This window comes from Vulpes vulpes, chromosome 16 (genome assembly GCF_048418805.1).
Source record: "Vulpes vulpes isolate BD-2025 chromosome 16, VulVul3, whole genome shotgun sequence".
NCBI classification, from domain to species: Eukaryota; Metazoa; Chordata; class Mammalia; order Carnivora; family Canidae; genus Vulpes; species Vulpes vulpes.
The window spans coordinates 83,424,222-83,438,582 of record NC_132795.1 but is presented as its reverse complement, the minus strand read 5'-3'; the positions used below and the strand labels follow the sequence as shown (position 1 = coordinate 83,438,582).

Genomic DNA, 14,361 nt, shown 5'->3' with positions numbered 1-14,361 from the left:
GCCTGCTAGCATATGAGTATCTTCTTTGTCATGCTACAGTTCAACTAACCAAGCTCTAAATCACCTCATTTTTATTGTGGGTAAGTTAAATGACAAAGGAAATCAATTCCATGTACATTGCCTGCAGATTTGGACTGTTGAGAATTTGTAATGATTTTTATCCTAGAAATCTGTTTGGTGTGTATCTTTTTATACCTTCCTCTGTGAGCACAACTGTGCCATACACCACGTTAGTGTATGTATGGGCTTGTTGTACGAAAAACGAGGACTATTTCATTCTGCAAATTGTTTTAGAGCCTGATACATAAGGACCATTTTCTCACTTAACTGCCTCTTCCTCTTTAATGACTGTATTGTATTATCATGTATTTAATCCATTTTCTACTCCCAGCTTTTGACTGTTAAAAACAATGTTAACAATCTTTTACAAATACGTGTATATTTATAGAATAATTACTGTGTAAAAGATCTGCTCATATTTGTCATTTTAGTGGGCACTGCCCTCCAAAGTCTTGTGTTATCTCTTTCACACAAACCCTGACACTTCTTACATCTTTGATGGTAAAATAAATTTTGTAAAAGATTATTGCTCTTCTTGGGATGCCTAGCCGGCTCAGTCGGTAGAACCTGCAACTCTTAATCTCAGAGGTGTGAGTTCAAGCCCCAGTCTGAGATAGGAGCCTAGATAGATAGATAGATAGATAGATAGATAGATAGATAGATAGATAGATATAAGTAAAATTAATTGTATTTCTTTAATGAGACTGTCTCCTTGTACTTCGGCTATTTGTATGCTTTTGCCAGCTGCCGGTATTTTGCCAGTTTCCTGTTGTGTTATGAAGGAGTTCCATTTTTATGATTTTCTTATTTTAAATGATATTTTGAAGTATGCCAGTCGAAGATTATTTTTTTAAATAGTTCCTTTTTTCTTTGAACATTTTTATGCTTTTATCTTTTGCATTTAGATTTGTAGTATAAGATAGAAAATTGATGGTTACTTTTATATAAAGTGTTGATGTAAAGATGGAGCTTAATTTTCAAGATAATCTATGTTTTCTCCATTGATTTAAGATGAAATCTCATATATTTTTTTTCAGTAAAGTCCGCCAAAAGAAATTATTTCTATCAGAAAATGGACAAATTATCACAGTAATTATTATACTCAGCTTGGAGGTTTCTTTATTAAAAAAATTCTGACACATGTTAAAATTTTAAGAAGGACTTTATTGAGAACTGTTGGATAGGTGTCAAGACTCCAAGTACCCCCAAGACCACTGGGGATATTTAGCCAATAAGTGGAATGGGGGGAGGTGTTAGTGCGTAGAAGATAACTAAGAGGAGACATCAAGGATAGGGGATTCTTGCTGAAAGCAGGGAGCCTGACTAGGCTCCATCCCAGGACCCCGAGATCATGACCTGAGCCAAAGGGCAGATGCTTAACCAACTGAGCCACCCAGTTGCTCCTAAAATGGAAGGATTTTGAAGGCAGAAAAGGGATGGGACAAGGAAGGCCTGAACAAAAAAGATTATTTCAGATAAGATCATCTTTGTTTAAGAAAAGGCAGGGGTCTATCATGCAGTTCATTTTACTATTACTGATCAGTTAATTCCTAATTAACTGATTGAAGGTCACATTCCTGGGAATTAAGTCCCAATTTGCAGCTTTGGAGGCAGTTGACTTCATTTTGGCCTGTTCCTATTTTAACAATAGGAACCAAAATTTTTAGTGTGATGAGATAGAAAAATTCAGCTCTTGGGGCGCCTGAGTGGCTCAGTCGGTTGAGCCTCTTGATTTTGGCTCGGGTAATGACTCATGAGTTGTGGGATCAGCTGGGCTGGGCTCTGCGCCTGGCAGGGAGTCTGCTTGAATATCTGTCCCTCTGCCTCTATGCTCACTTGGTGCACACATGCATGGTCTCTCTAAAATAAATCTTAAAAAAAAACCCAGCTGTTTAGTAAAATTTCAGTAATCCTAAGTTTGAAAATATCAATATGATCTCATGATCTGTTTCTCTTTAGAAAATAAGCCTATTTCCTAGCTCTGGCCACAAAACCCCCTAACCATTAATCAACCTAGTAGAGATCAGTACTTTAGTGCCCAGATTATGGTTTCTGGATATCATTTCCTGCTAGGAGAACCAGGTCTTTGTAGAGAAAAGGCTGATTTCAGGTTTAGGCCAAGAAATGTATGTGATAAACCTAATTCATACTGTCCTACCAGAAACTAAGGATGCTATAGTTGTGTTAAAGGATTTCTTTTGAGTCCAAATAGCTTTATGTTGAAGTAAAGCTATTTTGAGCACCAGTTAGATTAAAACCATTAAATTTGTTGAAATTCATTGGTTCATAATGGCATTGTTTTAAAAATTCACTGTTCACTTTTGGAGGATAGGAAGGAAACATTCTTCTGAAGGAGGGAAGGCTTTTCTGTATGAAGTATTCCAGGTAATAATGAAGAAAAAGTGAGTGTCACCATTTTGCAAACCGTTTTTAAAAATAGTTCATCACAGAAAGAGAAAACTGACCATAATTGAAGGAAATACACATCACTTATGTTGTGCTCAAAAATTAGACTTCAATAAAATCAAGCCTCTAGATCTAATGGCTACTTTACAGGACATAGTGGAGCCAAAGAATGCCACTACAGCGATGCAGTCAGAGAAGGAAGGCCACTCTAGGTGCCACTACAAAACCAAGTAGCCAGGCCTGCCCTCCCTCCCTCCCACCCTTTAATTTTTAAAGGGCAAGGAATTTTAAAAGAGAGTAGAGAGAATTTAGAGATTTTTTTTTAAATTTTTTTTCCATAGAATCTTTTACCTTTAAGAGCCACATGAACCAAATGCAGTGTGTGATCATCATGTTGAACCAGGTTCCAAACACCCAACTTACAAAATATTAGGGGGAATTTGTTTTTTTTTGTTTTGTTTTGTTTTTTTGTTTTTTGTTTTTTGTTTTATTAGGGGGAATTTGAACATTACTGTATATTTTATATTTTAACTGCAATGGATTTTTATGGCCAATGTCATTCAGGTTTTTTAAATAAGAGATTTTTCTCTTTTAGAGTTACATAGTAAAATATTCATGGGTGAAATATGTCTGGGATTTGCTTAAAATAATTGGAGGATGAGGAAACAGGAAACATGGGGGGCGGACAAAAAAATGGAAGGATTATGCATATGTCTTTGTTGGAGAGGTGATTGATTCATGGGGACTCCTTATACTAGTCACTAGTGTCCATATCTGAAAATTTCCATAGAAGTTGTTCAGAGGAAAAATGTGATTTCTTTTCTGTAAGGATACCTTGTTTGTACTCATTGGCTGTAATTTTCAATTACATGTTTGTTTTGTTTTATTGTTCTTTAGATTGCCCCAGTGGAAAATGATAATAGCTATGATGAACTGAAGAGAGATGCAAAGTTATGTTTATCACTAATGTCTCAGGGCTTGCTTTACCCTCATCAAGTGCCTTTGGTACTTCAGGTGCTAAAACAAGTAAGACTGTCTAACAAATATTTATATGTCTTGGTTAGAATTCAGTTACCCATTCTGAGAACTTCACAAAGTCGGCTGTAGTGCACACAGTAACTGAAATTTGTTTTTCATTTTGAGTTTTCTTTTAGTATGAGAGAAGATATATATTGACTGAAGAAACAGACCTAGATTCTGTACCCGTCTCTGCCACCAACTTCTGTGACCTTGGGGAGGTCATTCAACCCCCAGATTTTCTATATATGCAAAGAGCTAATTAGTGAAGCGCCTTAGATACAAACTGCTTATGAGGGAGGAGGGTGGCCATTCCCTTTTACTATTTCCCCTTTATTAAATTCATGTGTATTTCCCAATCTCTGGTTTACAAAAAGAAAGAAAGGAAGGAAAAAGACCTAAGGTATTGTGTATTTTCTAGCTGCATTTTTAGTATACTATGTGCTCAGCCTTTACTCATGTCATACATGTGTTATATAATATAAAAAATGGACCTGTTCCCATGGTTTTCGGGTTTTTAAGTTGAATTATCAGTGAAAAATATTTTTTTAACAGCCCAGTTTTTTTGTGTGATGGAACTTAGCAGTTCTCAGTCATTGCTTTCCTCTACCTGCCACCTAGTAAAATAAAATAATAACTCTTAGAGGAGACAAAACTATTAATTAGACGTCATTTATAAAGTTGACTTTTATCTGTGTTTTCCTTACCCTTACCCTAACTTTACCTGAGATAGTTTGTGCAGCCTTTTATTTAGAAGGAACTATAACACAAGCTTGCTCTAACCATGCCTGTAAAAGTAGAGTTATAGTAGAAGATATGATTTATGTGTAATTCCTGTCTGTCACCTCATGCTCTTGTCAGACTGTTTCCATTGTTTCTACTTCTTTTCATTCACAGACAGCAAGAAGCAGTTCTTGGCATGCTAGATATACAGTGCTGACCTACCTCCAGACCATGGTATTTTATAACCTCTTTATTTTCCTAAACAATGAAGATGCGGTTAAAGACATCAGGTGGCTGGTTATAAGTCTTTTGGAGGATGAACAACTAGAGGTAAAATTTCAGATACCGCAAATCAAAATATATTTAGAGAAAGCATCATCCCCCCTTCTTTGAGAAATATTTATGCACTGATGAGTTTTCTTAAAGCATAAATTATTGGGCAGCCCCGGTAGCGCAGCAGTTTGGCGCCGCCTGCAGCCTGGGGTGTGATCCTGAAGACCTGGGATCAAGTCCCACATCGGGCTCCCTGCATCGAGCCTGCTTCTCTCTCTCCCTGTGTCTCTGCCTCTCTCTCTCTCTGTGTCTATGAATAAATAAATAAAATCTTTTTTTTAAAAAAAGCATAAATTATTAAAAATAACTTCAATTTTTAACATTACCCCTTGTGGTTAATTTGGATGTGATTTCCTATCATACAAATGGAAACAAACATTGGGCATGTTCTTGTGGCATCTCTTTGCAGTTGGGCAGGTAACATTTGTGAACCAAAGTTTTTTTGAATGTGAAATTGCAGGTGATACTATTTATTTACCTTACTGATTTCTAAAGAACTCCTGGAAATGTGTATAAAGGCAGTTTCAATTTCAAGAGAATAAAAATCGAGGGGCACCTGGGTGACTCAGTCGGCTAAGTGTCTGGCTCTTGCATTCAGTTCAGATTATAATCTCAGGGTGGTGAGACTTAGCTCTGACCAACATCAGGCTCTGCACTGGGTGTGGAGACTGTTTAAGATTCTCTCTCCCTCACCCGCTCCACTTTGTGTAGACCTGGGCACACTCTCTCAAAGAATAAAAACCTATACACAAATGCTGTTACCCAGTTAAGACTCTTGCCCCTTTTTGTTTTCCTTGGTAGAGAAATTAAAGGCCACTTTGTGGTGAGGTTACATTAATATTTTATACAAAAAGATCTGTCTCTTAGTTAATATAGTCTAATGTAAGAAAAGCATGTTGTAATAAATATGGAAGAAGATAACACTTGTGAAATTGGCCTTTGGTAAAGAAAATGTAATTAAAATTTTTGTGAAATTTGTACTTTTTTAATTTTATGAGTTTTCTACATAGTGGAGCACTCCCAGTAATTTTATATCCTCTTTGAGAGCACTAAAGATAGTCTTCATAGGAAACTGAGAATGAAAATTCCCTCCCTCCCCTAAGGATGCCCCAATCATTTTGCAGTCCAGCTTTCTTGTGTTCTGGGGGGCAGATATGGATAGCCCCTCCGGTACTCACACACATTGAGTTATAACAGCTACAACAGGCTTACGATCTTTACAACTATCTGTACTTGTTTGAACTTGTATTTTTTTTTTTAATAACTAAAGGAATAGAAATGAAAAGGTAGAATCTTAGAAATCTTGAAAATCAGGGGTATCCCTGGGTGGCTCAGCGGTTTAGCGCCTGCCTTTGGCCCAGGGCATGATCCTGGAGCCCCAGGATCGAGTCCCACGTCAGGCTCCCTGCATGGAGCCTGCTTCTCCCTCTGCCTGTGTCTCTGCCTCTCTCTCTCTCTCTCTGTGTGTGTGTGTGTCTCTATGAATAAATAAATAAATACATAAAATCTTTTAAAAAAACACATTGCAAAATGGAAAGAAATTATGTAAATTAGGATTTTTAGTACAATAGTGAGAACTTGAAAGCATTCTAATCAGCAGTTGAATCTAAAAATGAATCATGGTATGAAAGAGAATAATGCAACCAAGTATGAAGTAGTAAAACAATTTATAATTCATTTAATGGTATAATGAAAATATTAAGTACCTAAAAACCGTCAAACTAAAACAAAAGAAAAAACCTTTTGAAGCAATAAATAGCAAAATATTTAGGTGGAGATTTTTTTCCAAATTATTATTGACTATCTTTATGAGTATTTAGCAAGAATTTTGTGATACCTCTGAGATCATAACATTTTACTGGTTTTTGTTTGTGTATCTAAAACTTGGGTTCCCATTCCATTTTGAAATGCACTGTTCTACCCTCTGCATTTGATACTTCCATAAACTGTGTGTGTATGTAGTCTGACATCAGCCTGTGAAAGTCCTAAAAAGTAAACTGGATATAAATCTCTACCAGCACATGCCAGTTATACAAATCGATTGTTCTATGTCTCTATTACCAACGAAAATAACCACAGCAATAGTTTTAAGAGATGTGGAGTCCAGGAAAAATTCATTTTAATGTTAGGCTCTGGCACTGCCTGATAAGGACAACTGCCAGTCAGTGGGAAAATAATTTATGAAGAGCATTAATTTTGTATGAAATAGTTTCAGCATTTACTTTCCACAACCCCAGTGCAGTGGCTCTCATCCATTTTCAAGTCACAGACCTGTTGAGAATCTGATGAAATCTCCCTGAGGAACTCGCATAAGAGCCTAAGTCTGGGAAAGTCATCCCATGTGTCCCCCGCCTACCACCACCACCCTCCCAGCCTCCAGGGTTCTCCCCAGGCTTAGGATCTCTGCTCTAAAAGAAGTGATTGTCTCTGCAGGTTCGAGAAATGGCTGCTACCACCCTGAGTGGTCTGTTACAGTGTAACTTCCTTACCATGGACAGTCCTATGCAGATTCATTTTGAGCAACTTTGCAAAACAAAACTCCCGAAGAAAAGAAAGCGAGACCCTGGTTCTGTAGGAGATACGATTCCTTCTGCAGGTAACAAGGCTGGTATAAAATACCACATGCTTTTGGGAATTAACCAGGCTTATGCAACAAGTATTTATTGGTTGTGGGGCGCCTGGGTGGCTCAGTCGGTTGAGCATCTGCCTTTGGCTCAGGTCATGATCCCGGGGTCCTGGGATTTAGCCCCACATTGGGCTCCTTGCTCAGTAGGAGGTCACTTCCTCCTCTGTCCCTTACCCTGCCCGTGGCTTATGTGCTCTCTCTCTCTCAAATAAATCTTTAAAAAAAAAAGAATACTTGGATGTATCTAGGTCTTTGCTGGGTACTGAGAATAGTTGTCCCTGCTATTAATGAGCTTTGCCTACAGCAGGCAAGACCTGGAACGTAAAAGCGAAAGTGGAGAGGTATGCAGGAACCTGTGCACTGCAGCAGACCACAACTGATAGGGTAAAAATGGTGCCTGCCCACCTGAAACCACTTTATACAGAGAGGCATGCAGAATGAGTTGAGTTGGAGAGTGTAAAATATTTGTGTTTAGATTTTATAACTTAGGTGTAGATGTAAAAGGAAAATACCAAGAAAACAAAACAAGCCTTGCTTTCATTTGAAGAGGGGACTGTTCACTACTTCACAGGGCATTTGGTGAGAGGTTGAGAAGAGTCATCAACGGGAGCTTCTACTCTAATTGAGCATGAAGATAAACATAGATCTGAGGACTATGTCACATTTAAAGAGACGTTTAAGGGATCCCTGGGTGGCGCAGCGGTTTAGCGCCTGCCTTTGGCCCAGGGCGCGATCCTGGAGTCCCAGGATCAAATCCCACGTCGGGGCCCGGTGCATGGAGCCTGCTTCTCTCTCTCCCTGTGTCTCTGCCTCGCTCTCTCTCTCTCTCTCTCTCTCTCTGTGACTATCATAAATAAATAAAAAAACTTAAAAAAAAAAAAATAAAGAGACGTTTAAACTTGATTGTGTCGTGCCCTGGTCCATAGGATAGGATCTATGGACTTGTGATCCATAGACTTGTGATCTCGGGGTTGTAAGTTCATCCAGGACTTGTGATCTCGGGGTTGTAAGTTCAAGCCCCACGTTAGGTATAGAGGTTACTTAAGAATAAAATCTTCTTTTTAAAAATAAACACAATCGCAAAAAGCCATCTGACCTTGCCACTGCTGCCTACAGTCACAGGAAGAATGGAAAATATATAGAAAGACTCAGTAAGTAGGAAGCTTATTTGGATTTGCAAGAATTACTTGGAATGTGAAGCTCTTAAACGCTGACTACAAGAGGGTCTTAATTTAGTCATTTAGTTTCCTAATGGCAATTACTAATAAAATACCAATGAATATTCTAGTTGCTTTGCTTGAAAATTCTATTCTGTAATAATTACCAAAGTAGTTTGGGTCTTTGTTATCCAAATGGCATTATTTATAATTCTGTTTCATATTCTTTTCTTATTGACTTCAGTTCCCCAGGCACCGTATTTCATGTATACACACATAATATGCACACACACACACACACACACCTTAATGAAAAACATGAGAATTTGAAAGCAGAAACTATCATTGGAGAAGGAATAGATCTAAAAAAAAAAAAAAAAGAAAAGAATTAGAGACCCCGTAGAATGCAGTTGTTTTGAGAAATGCAGACATTCTTCATATACAGTATGTTCTTGCCTCATGACTTGATACATTCTGTGTGGAGTAGTCCCATCCAGAAAGGTGGGGTGTGATTTTGATTAGAGATTGTTTTAGGGGGCACTTGGGTGGCTCAGTGGTTGAGCATCTGCCTTTGTCTCAGGTTGGGATCCCAGGGTCCTGGGATTGAGTCCTGCACCAGGTTCCCCGTAGAGAGCCTGCTTCTCCCTCTATGTCTCTGTGTCTTTCATGAATAAAGAAATAAAATCTTTAAAAAGAGAGCAAGAGACTGTTTTAGGATCAGGAATTGTACTTTTGCATAAGATATGAATTGATCAAAACTATCATTATGTAAGTTCTAGCAAATAGGTGACACATTTCTGACCTGTCATATGATGTGTCATTGAGGGTCAGCTATAAGATGTCTTTTAGTTCAGCCTCAAAATCATGTTTTTGGTGTGTGTGTATACAGATCCATTTTTATTTTTTTTTTAAGATTTATTTATTTATTCATGAGAGAGAGAGAGAGGCAGAGACATAGGCAGAGGAGAAAGCAGGCTCTTCACAGAAGCCCGATGTGGGACTCGATCCCAGATCCTGGGATCACAACCTGAGCCGAAGGCAGCCATCCAACTGCTGAGCCACCCAGGCATCCCCAGATGCATTTTTAATGCAGAAATTCACACTTTGGAAACAATTAGATTAATCAAAAACTAGTTCTATTTTACCATAACATGTGCCAGAGAGTCCTATAAATATTTGCACATTTATTGGCGGGGCTTTTTTTTTTTTTTTTTTTTTGCTCTGTTTTTCAGAGTTGGTCAAACGTCACGCGGGGGTGCTAGGACTTGGTGCATGTGTTCTTTCTAGTCCCTATGATGTTCCCACCTGGATGCCCCAGCTCCTTATGAATCTCAGTGCACATCTGAATGATCCGCAGCCTATTGAGGTAAAATTATTCCGTATTAGTTTCTATGCCTACATATTTTATCAGTGATGTTTTGTAAGAAATCATTTTATTAGTAGTTTCCTGTCACTCTGGACCTTCTGCTTTGATAGAGCTGCTGCCGCTCCTGCCTCTGCTGGGGCTAAGCCTACTCAAGTAATTAGTAACATCTTATGGAGGGAGGCCTTGTTTTCATGTATATTTGAGATCTTTTTGGTAGGAAGGAAATACTAAAGCTTCTGTCTCTCCCAGTCCAGTGGAAGTAAAATATGTCAGTGTTGTCAGGATAGTTCCATCTTCTTTGATTTTACTAACATTTTATATCTAGGAAGTGTCTAACGGGGAGCTAATACTAAAAAAGAAATTGTGATGGTATTATTTTGAGAACAGCTGTGTCTAAATGACTGAAGAGACCAATGGCTTTGTGCTTCTCGCCTTGGTAAAGAGCTAGAGGTGTGTCTTGAAACTGGTTTCATAATGCGGTGTAAGGGCCAGTAGCCTGTCCCCGAGTGCAGCTAGTCACTTTAAAGAGGTGAGCGGGGCAGCCCGGGTGGCCCAGCGGTTTAGCGCAGCCTTCAGCCCAGGGGGTGATCCTGGAGACCCGGGGTCGAGTCCCACGTCAGGCTCCCTGCATGGAGCCTGCTTCTCCCTCTGCCTGTGTCTCTGCCTCCCTCTCTCTCTGTCTCTCATGAATAAATAAATCTTTTTTTAAAACAATGAGCTTTGGGAAGTTACAGTTGGCTTGTTGGTTTTGCAGCACTCGGTGAGATCTGAAGTCTGGAGGGATTTTTACTTGGCTGAAGTTATCCTCCTGAGTATAATCCTAGTCTTTGAGAGGTTAAAGTAAAATGTGTGTGGGTTGCTCCTCTACAGATGACTGTAAAGAAGACCTTATCCAATTTCCGAAGGACGCACCATGACAACTGGCAAGAACACAAACAGCAGTTCACAGATGACCAGCTGCTCGTTCTCACCGATCTCCTTGTGTCACCGTGCTATTATGCATAGAAGGGTAAGTCAGCAAGATTCGGGGTTTCAGGAAGTCTGACATCCTTGGCAGATGTCATGGGTTTGATGATTGAGAAGTGACTGTTCATAAGTTTTCTTTTTGCTGACATTCTCAGCTGTCCTCCTTATTTAGACAATTAAAAAAAAAATGTTTTAATGCAACTTATGCTGTGACCAGTGGAAGTAAGTTCCCTGAGAACTTTTCCCTGCTTCTCTGCTTCAGGTATCAAGCAGAGATTTGAAGTGACTGCTTTTGGACGTTTATAAACGAGTAGGCTTAGTATCCTGGGAGTGGTTAAAAGAAATTTTCTTTGTTGCCTGCTGAGTGGGGCCTAAGCGTTTTGGGTCGCCCGGAAAACCCTAGGTCCTATACAGTCATGAGAACATTTCATCTGAATTCTTTTTTTTTATTTATTTATTTTTATTTTTATTTTTTTTAATTTTTTTTTTTATGATAGTCACAGAGAGAGAGAGAGGCAGAGACATAGGCAGAGGGAGAAGCAGGCTCCATGCACCGGGAGCCCGATGTGGGATTCGATCCCGGGTCTCCAAGATCGCGCCCTGGGCCAAAGGCAGGCGCCAAACTGCTGCGCCACCCAGGGATCCCTTTCATCTGAATTCTTAAGTATTTATTTTCCATCCCGAATTAAAGAGGAAAACCCAGAAACCTTTCTGCCAGGTTAAGAAAAATAAAGTAAATTTCACTTATTGGGCTTTAGAGTTGGATGACCTGTTGTCTAACTGAAATTTTTTTCCCTCCCTGATACAGATAAATAGTCCTCACTTCAAGCTCTTTTCATCAAAAATTCCAGATCCTCAGGTACCATCTGTGGCGGCTCTCTGCAGGTTTTAAAACTCTGCCTCCGTTGAGCTCTCATCATTTTGGTGGCTTCTGTGTTTGGTCCCATTAGTCTCCGTTCCACAGGTTCTCAGCTGCCATTTGATTACCTAACTTGTCTGGAAGTGTCTCCAGAATATTGATCACTTTTTCTTTGAGGCATCTGACAAAGCCACAATGTCTCAGACTAGGAATAATTACCCAATATGATCATGGCATCCAAGACCAAGCAGAGTCTAGGAACTCATTGAGAAACAGTTTACTTGTAATGGAGAATACCTATCTGTAATACAGGTCCCGTCATTTCATTCATCTCAAATTATTTTGAATTTTTTCCAAATGGCTGTTGGGTGTAGATGGTAGTAGGGCTGTGGGCCATAAATCGAAGCCTTTGAGAGCCTTGGGTCTGGAGAGCCATGAAGAGGGAAGGAAAAGAGGGCAAGTCTTGAACCTAACCAAGGACCTGATGGATTGCTCCACCGAGACACAGAAGTGAAGGCTGTGTCCACGTGCTTCCCACAGACTGGAGTTTTTGGTGCTGAATGGAAAGAGCAATTGCTGAAAAACCGGGGGTTTGGTGAATAAATTTTTGATTGTTGTGTGTGTATACAATGTGTGATTTTGAAAATAAACAACAACAACGATAAAAACCCTGACTGGTTGATTTTTACCTGTATTCTTTACATAATACTGTTTGATCAGCCCTCTTTGAAAACTGTTATACTTCACCTAATGGAAGAATGCTGTGTTTGTGGAAATTCTGTAAGGTTTTCTTTCTTTTTTTGATTTTTCTTTCTTTTTTCTTTCTTTCTTTTTTTTTTTTTTTTTTTGCCTGCAGAATCGTTGAGAGACTAATAAGTCTTTATATTTAATTGACTTGTTTATTAATAAATGTTATATAGATGTAAAAGACTGTATAAACTGTAGAGATAGCATTGGCAAGACTTTGTACAGATGCAACCTTTTACACAGCACCATTGTGTAATTAATTTGTAAAGATTCACGTGTAGCTCTTTATTATAGTGACTTTGGCTTTTGTACCAATTGAATGCCATTTTTTTTGTGTTTTTAAATTATTTTCTCTATTCATGTTACAAAAGCTGAGGTGTGGGGTTTTTTTTTTTTTGTTTGAGTTCATTTATCGTTAGAATGTCTGGATTTTTATGTAATTTTCTTGTGTGCATCCCTAAATGCAAACACCACCTGTTTGCCTATGACAAGTTTATAGAATGCAAGGTATCTTCTAGGTTAAAGTAATTCACAAGTTGGTGAATATCATCTTGCAGCACACCCTGTACAGTCTTCCTTAAAGGAACACTACAGTATATTTTTTAGTATCTACTTGCTGAATGACTCCATACAGACCGAAGCACAGCAGAGGTCCTGGTACAGTATTGAATTGTCAGCGTACACAGGCGTAATCCCTGTATAGAGTAGTGCCAAACTGATGATTTCAATTGTGTAACTAGTTTAAAACCCAATAAATGGATTGTTTTTAACACCTGGCTTTTGTCTTCATTAAGAAGAGAAGACAGTCGTATAGGCAGTAACTCTCGTGGATTCCGTTTGCATCCATAGATCTGAATCCATAAATGCATGCCCTCCAACCGGACCGAATTATCCAGAGCAGACCTGTCCAGTACAGTAGCCAGTAGCTTCATATAACTATTTACATGTAAAGTAAAATCTCATTTCCTCAATAGCCACATTTCAAATGTTCATTAGCCCCTTGTGGCTAGTGGTTCACCTTACTGAATAGCACAGATGAATATTTTTTTATAACAGCCAAGTTCTGTTGGGCAGCACTGGTCTAGATCATTGATTCCCAAATTGATGTGCCTAAGAATCACATGACTTTGTTAAAGTGTGAATTTTCTCTTTTTTTTTTTTTTTTAAAGATTTTATTTATTTATTCATGAGAGACACAGAGAGAGAGGCAGAGACACAGGCAGAGGGAGAAGCAGGCCCCATGCAGGGAGCCCGGTGTGGGACTTGATCCCGGGACTCCAGGATCACACCCTGGGCCGAAGGCAGGTGCTAAACCCCTGAGCCACCCAGGGATCCGTGAATTTTAATTCTTGCTGCTAGCTCATGATGTCGATGTCTGCCTGGCCCGGAGATCACACTTTAAGTATTAGAGCTTTATGTTACATACTAGCCGCTTGAGCTTTTTCTAAAATAAGCTGCACAGGGATCCCTGGGTGGCGCAGTGGTTTGGCGCTTGCCTTTGGCCCAGGGCGCGATCCTGGAGACCCGGGATCGAATCCCACATCAGGCTCCCGGTGCATGGAGCCTGCTTCTCCCTCTGCCTATGTCTCTGCCTCTCTCTCTCTCTCTCTCTCTCTCTGTGACTATCATAAATAAATAAAAATTAAAAAAAATAAAATAAAAAATAAAATAAGCTGCACAAAACTATGCCTTACTTAGCAAGTTTCCTAAAGCGGGAACTTTATTTTTTTTTTTTTTTTTTAAGCGGGAACTTTAAAAAAGATACTGGGCACCTGCTGTGGCATTTTGGATCAGAATTTCTCTGGTTGGGGCTTAGGTATCAGTATCTTTTAAAGATTTATTTTATTTTTAGAGCACAGCACGCTTGTGTGAGTTGAGGAATGGACAGCAGGAGAGGGAGAAGAGGATCCATGCAGACTCCCTCCTGAGCACAGAGCCCCAAACCGACTCCACGTGGGGCTCGATCCCAGAACCCTAAGATCATGACTGAGCTGAATCGAAGAGTCCCCGACGCAACCCACTGAGCTATCCAGATGCCCCAGGCATCAGTTTTTAAAAGCTTCATAATGTTTCCGTTGTGCATCAGAATTGAAAACCTCTG

The 14,361-nt window shown here is 39.3% G+C and overlaps 1 protein-coding gene across 3 annotated transcripts in view; it reads left to right on the top strand.

The window, feature by feature from the left end:
* The window catches only part of PSME4 (proteasome activator subunit 4), a 107,508-nt gene extending 94,478 nt beyond the window's left edge, over nucleotides 1–13,030 (top strand). Inside the window, exons 42-47 of one of the 3 annotated variants that reach the window (XM_025992782.2) lie at nucleotides 3,364–3,492; nucleotides 4,381–4,536; nucleotides 6,973–7,135; nucleotides 9,555–9,688; nucleotides 10,559–10,697; nucleotides 11,463–13,030. In XM_025992782.2, the coding sequence (XP_025848567.2) occupies nucleotides 3,364–3,492; nucleotides 4,381–4,536; nucleotides 6,973–7,135; nucleotides 9,555–9,688; nucleotides 10,559–10,693 (717 nt within the window). In that variant the 3' untranslated portion in view covers nucleotides 10,694–10,697; nucleotides 11,463–13,030. The remainder of the gene's footprint in view (nucleotides 1–3,363; nucleotides 3,493–4,380; nucleotides 4,537–6,972; nucleotides 7,136–9,554; nucleotides 9,689–10,558; nucleotides 10,698–11,462) is intronic. The other 2 variants (XR_011997945.1, XR_011997944.1) reach the window with 2 other exon arrangements.
* The last annotated feature ends 1,331 nt before the right edge of the window (nucleotides 13,031–14,361 follow it).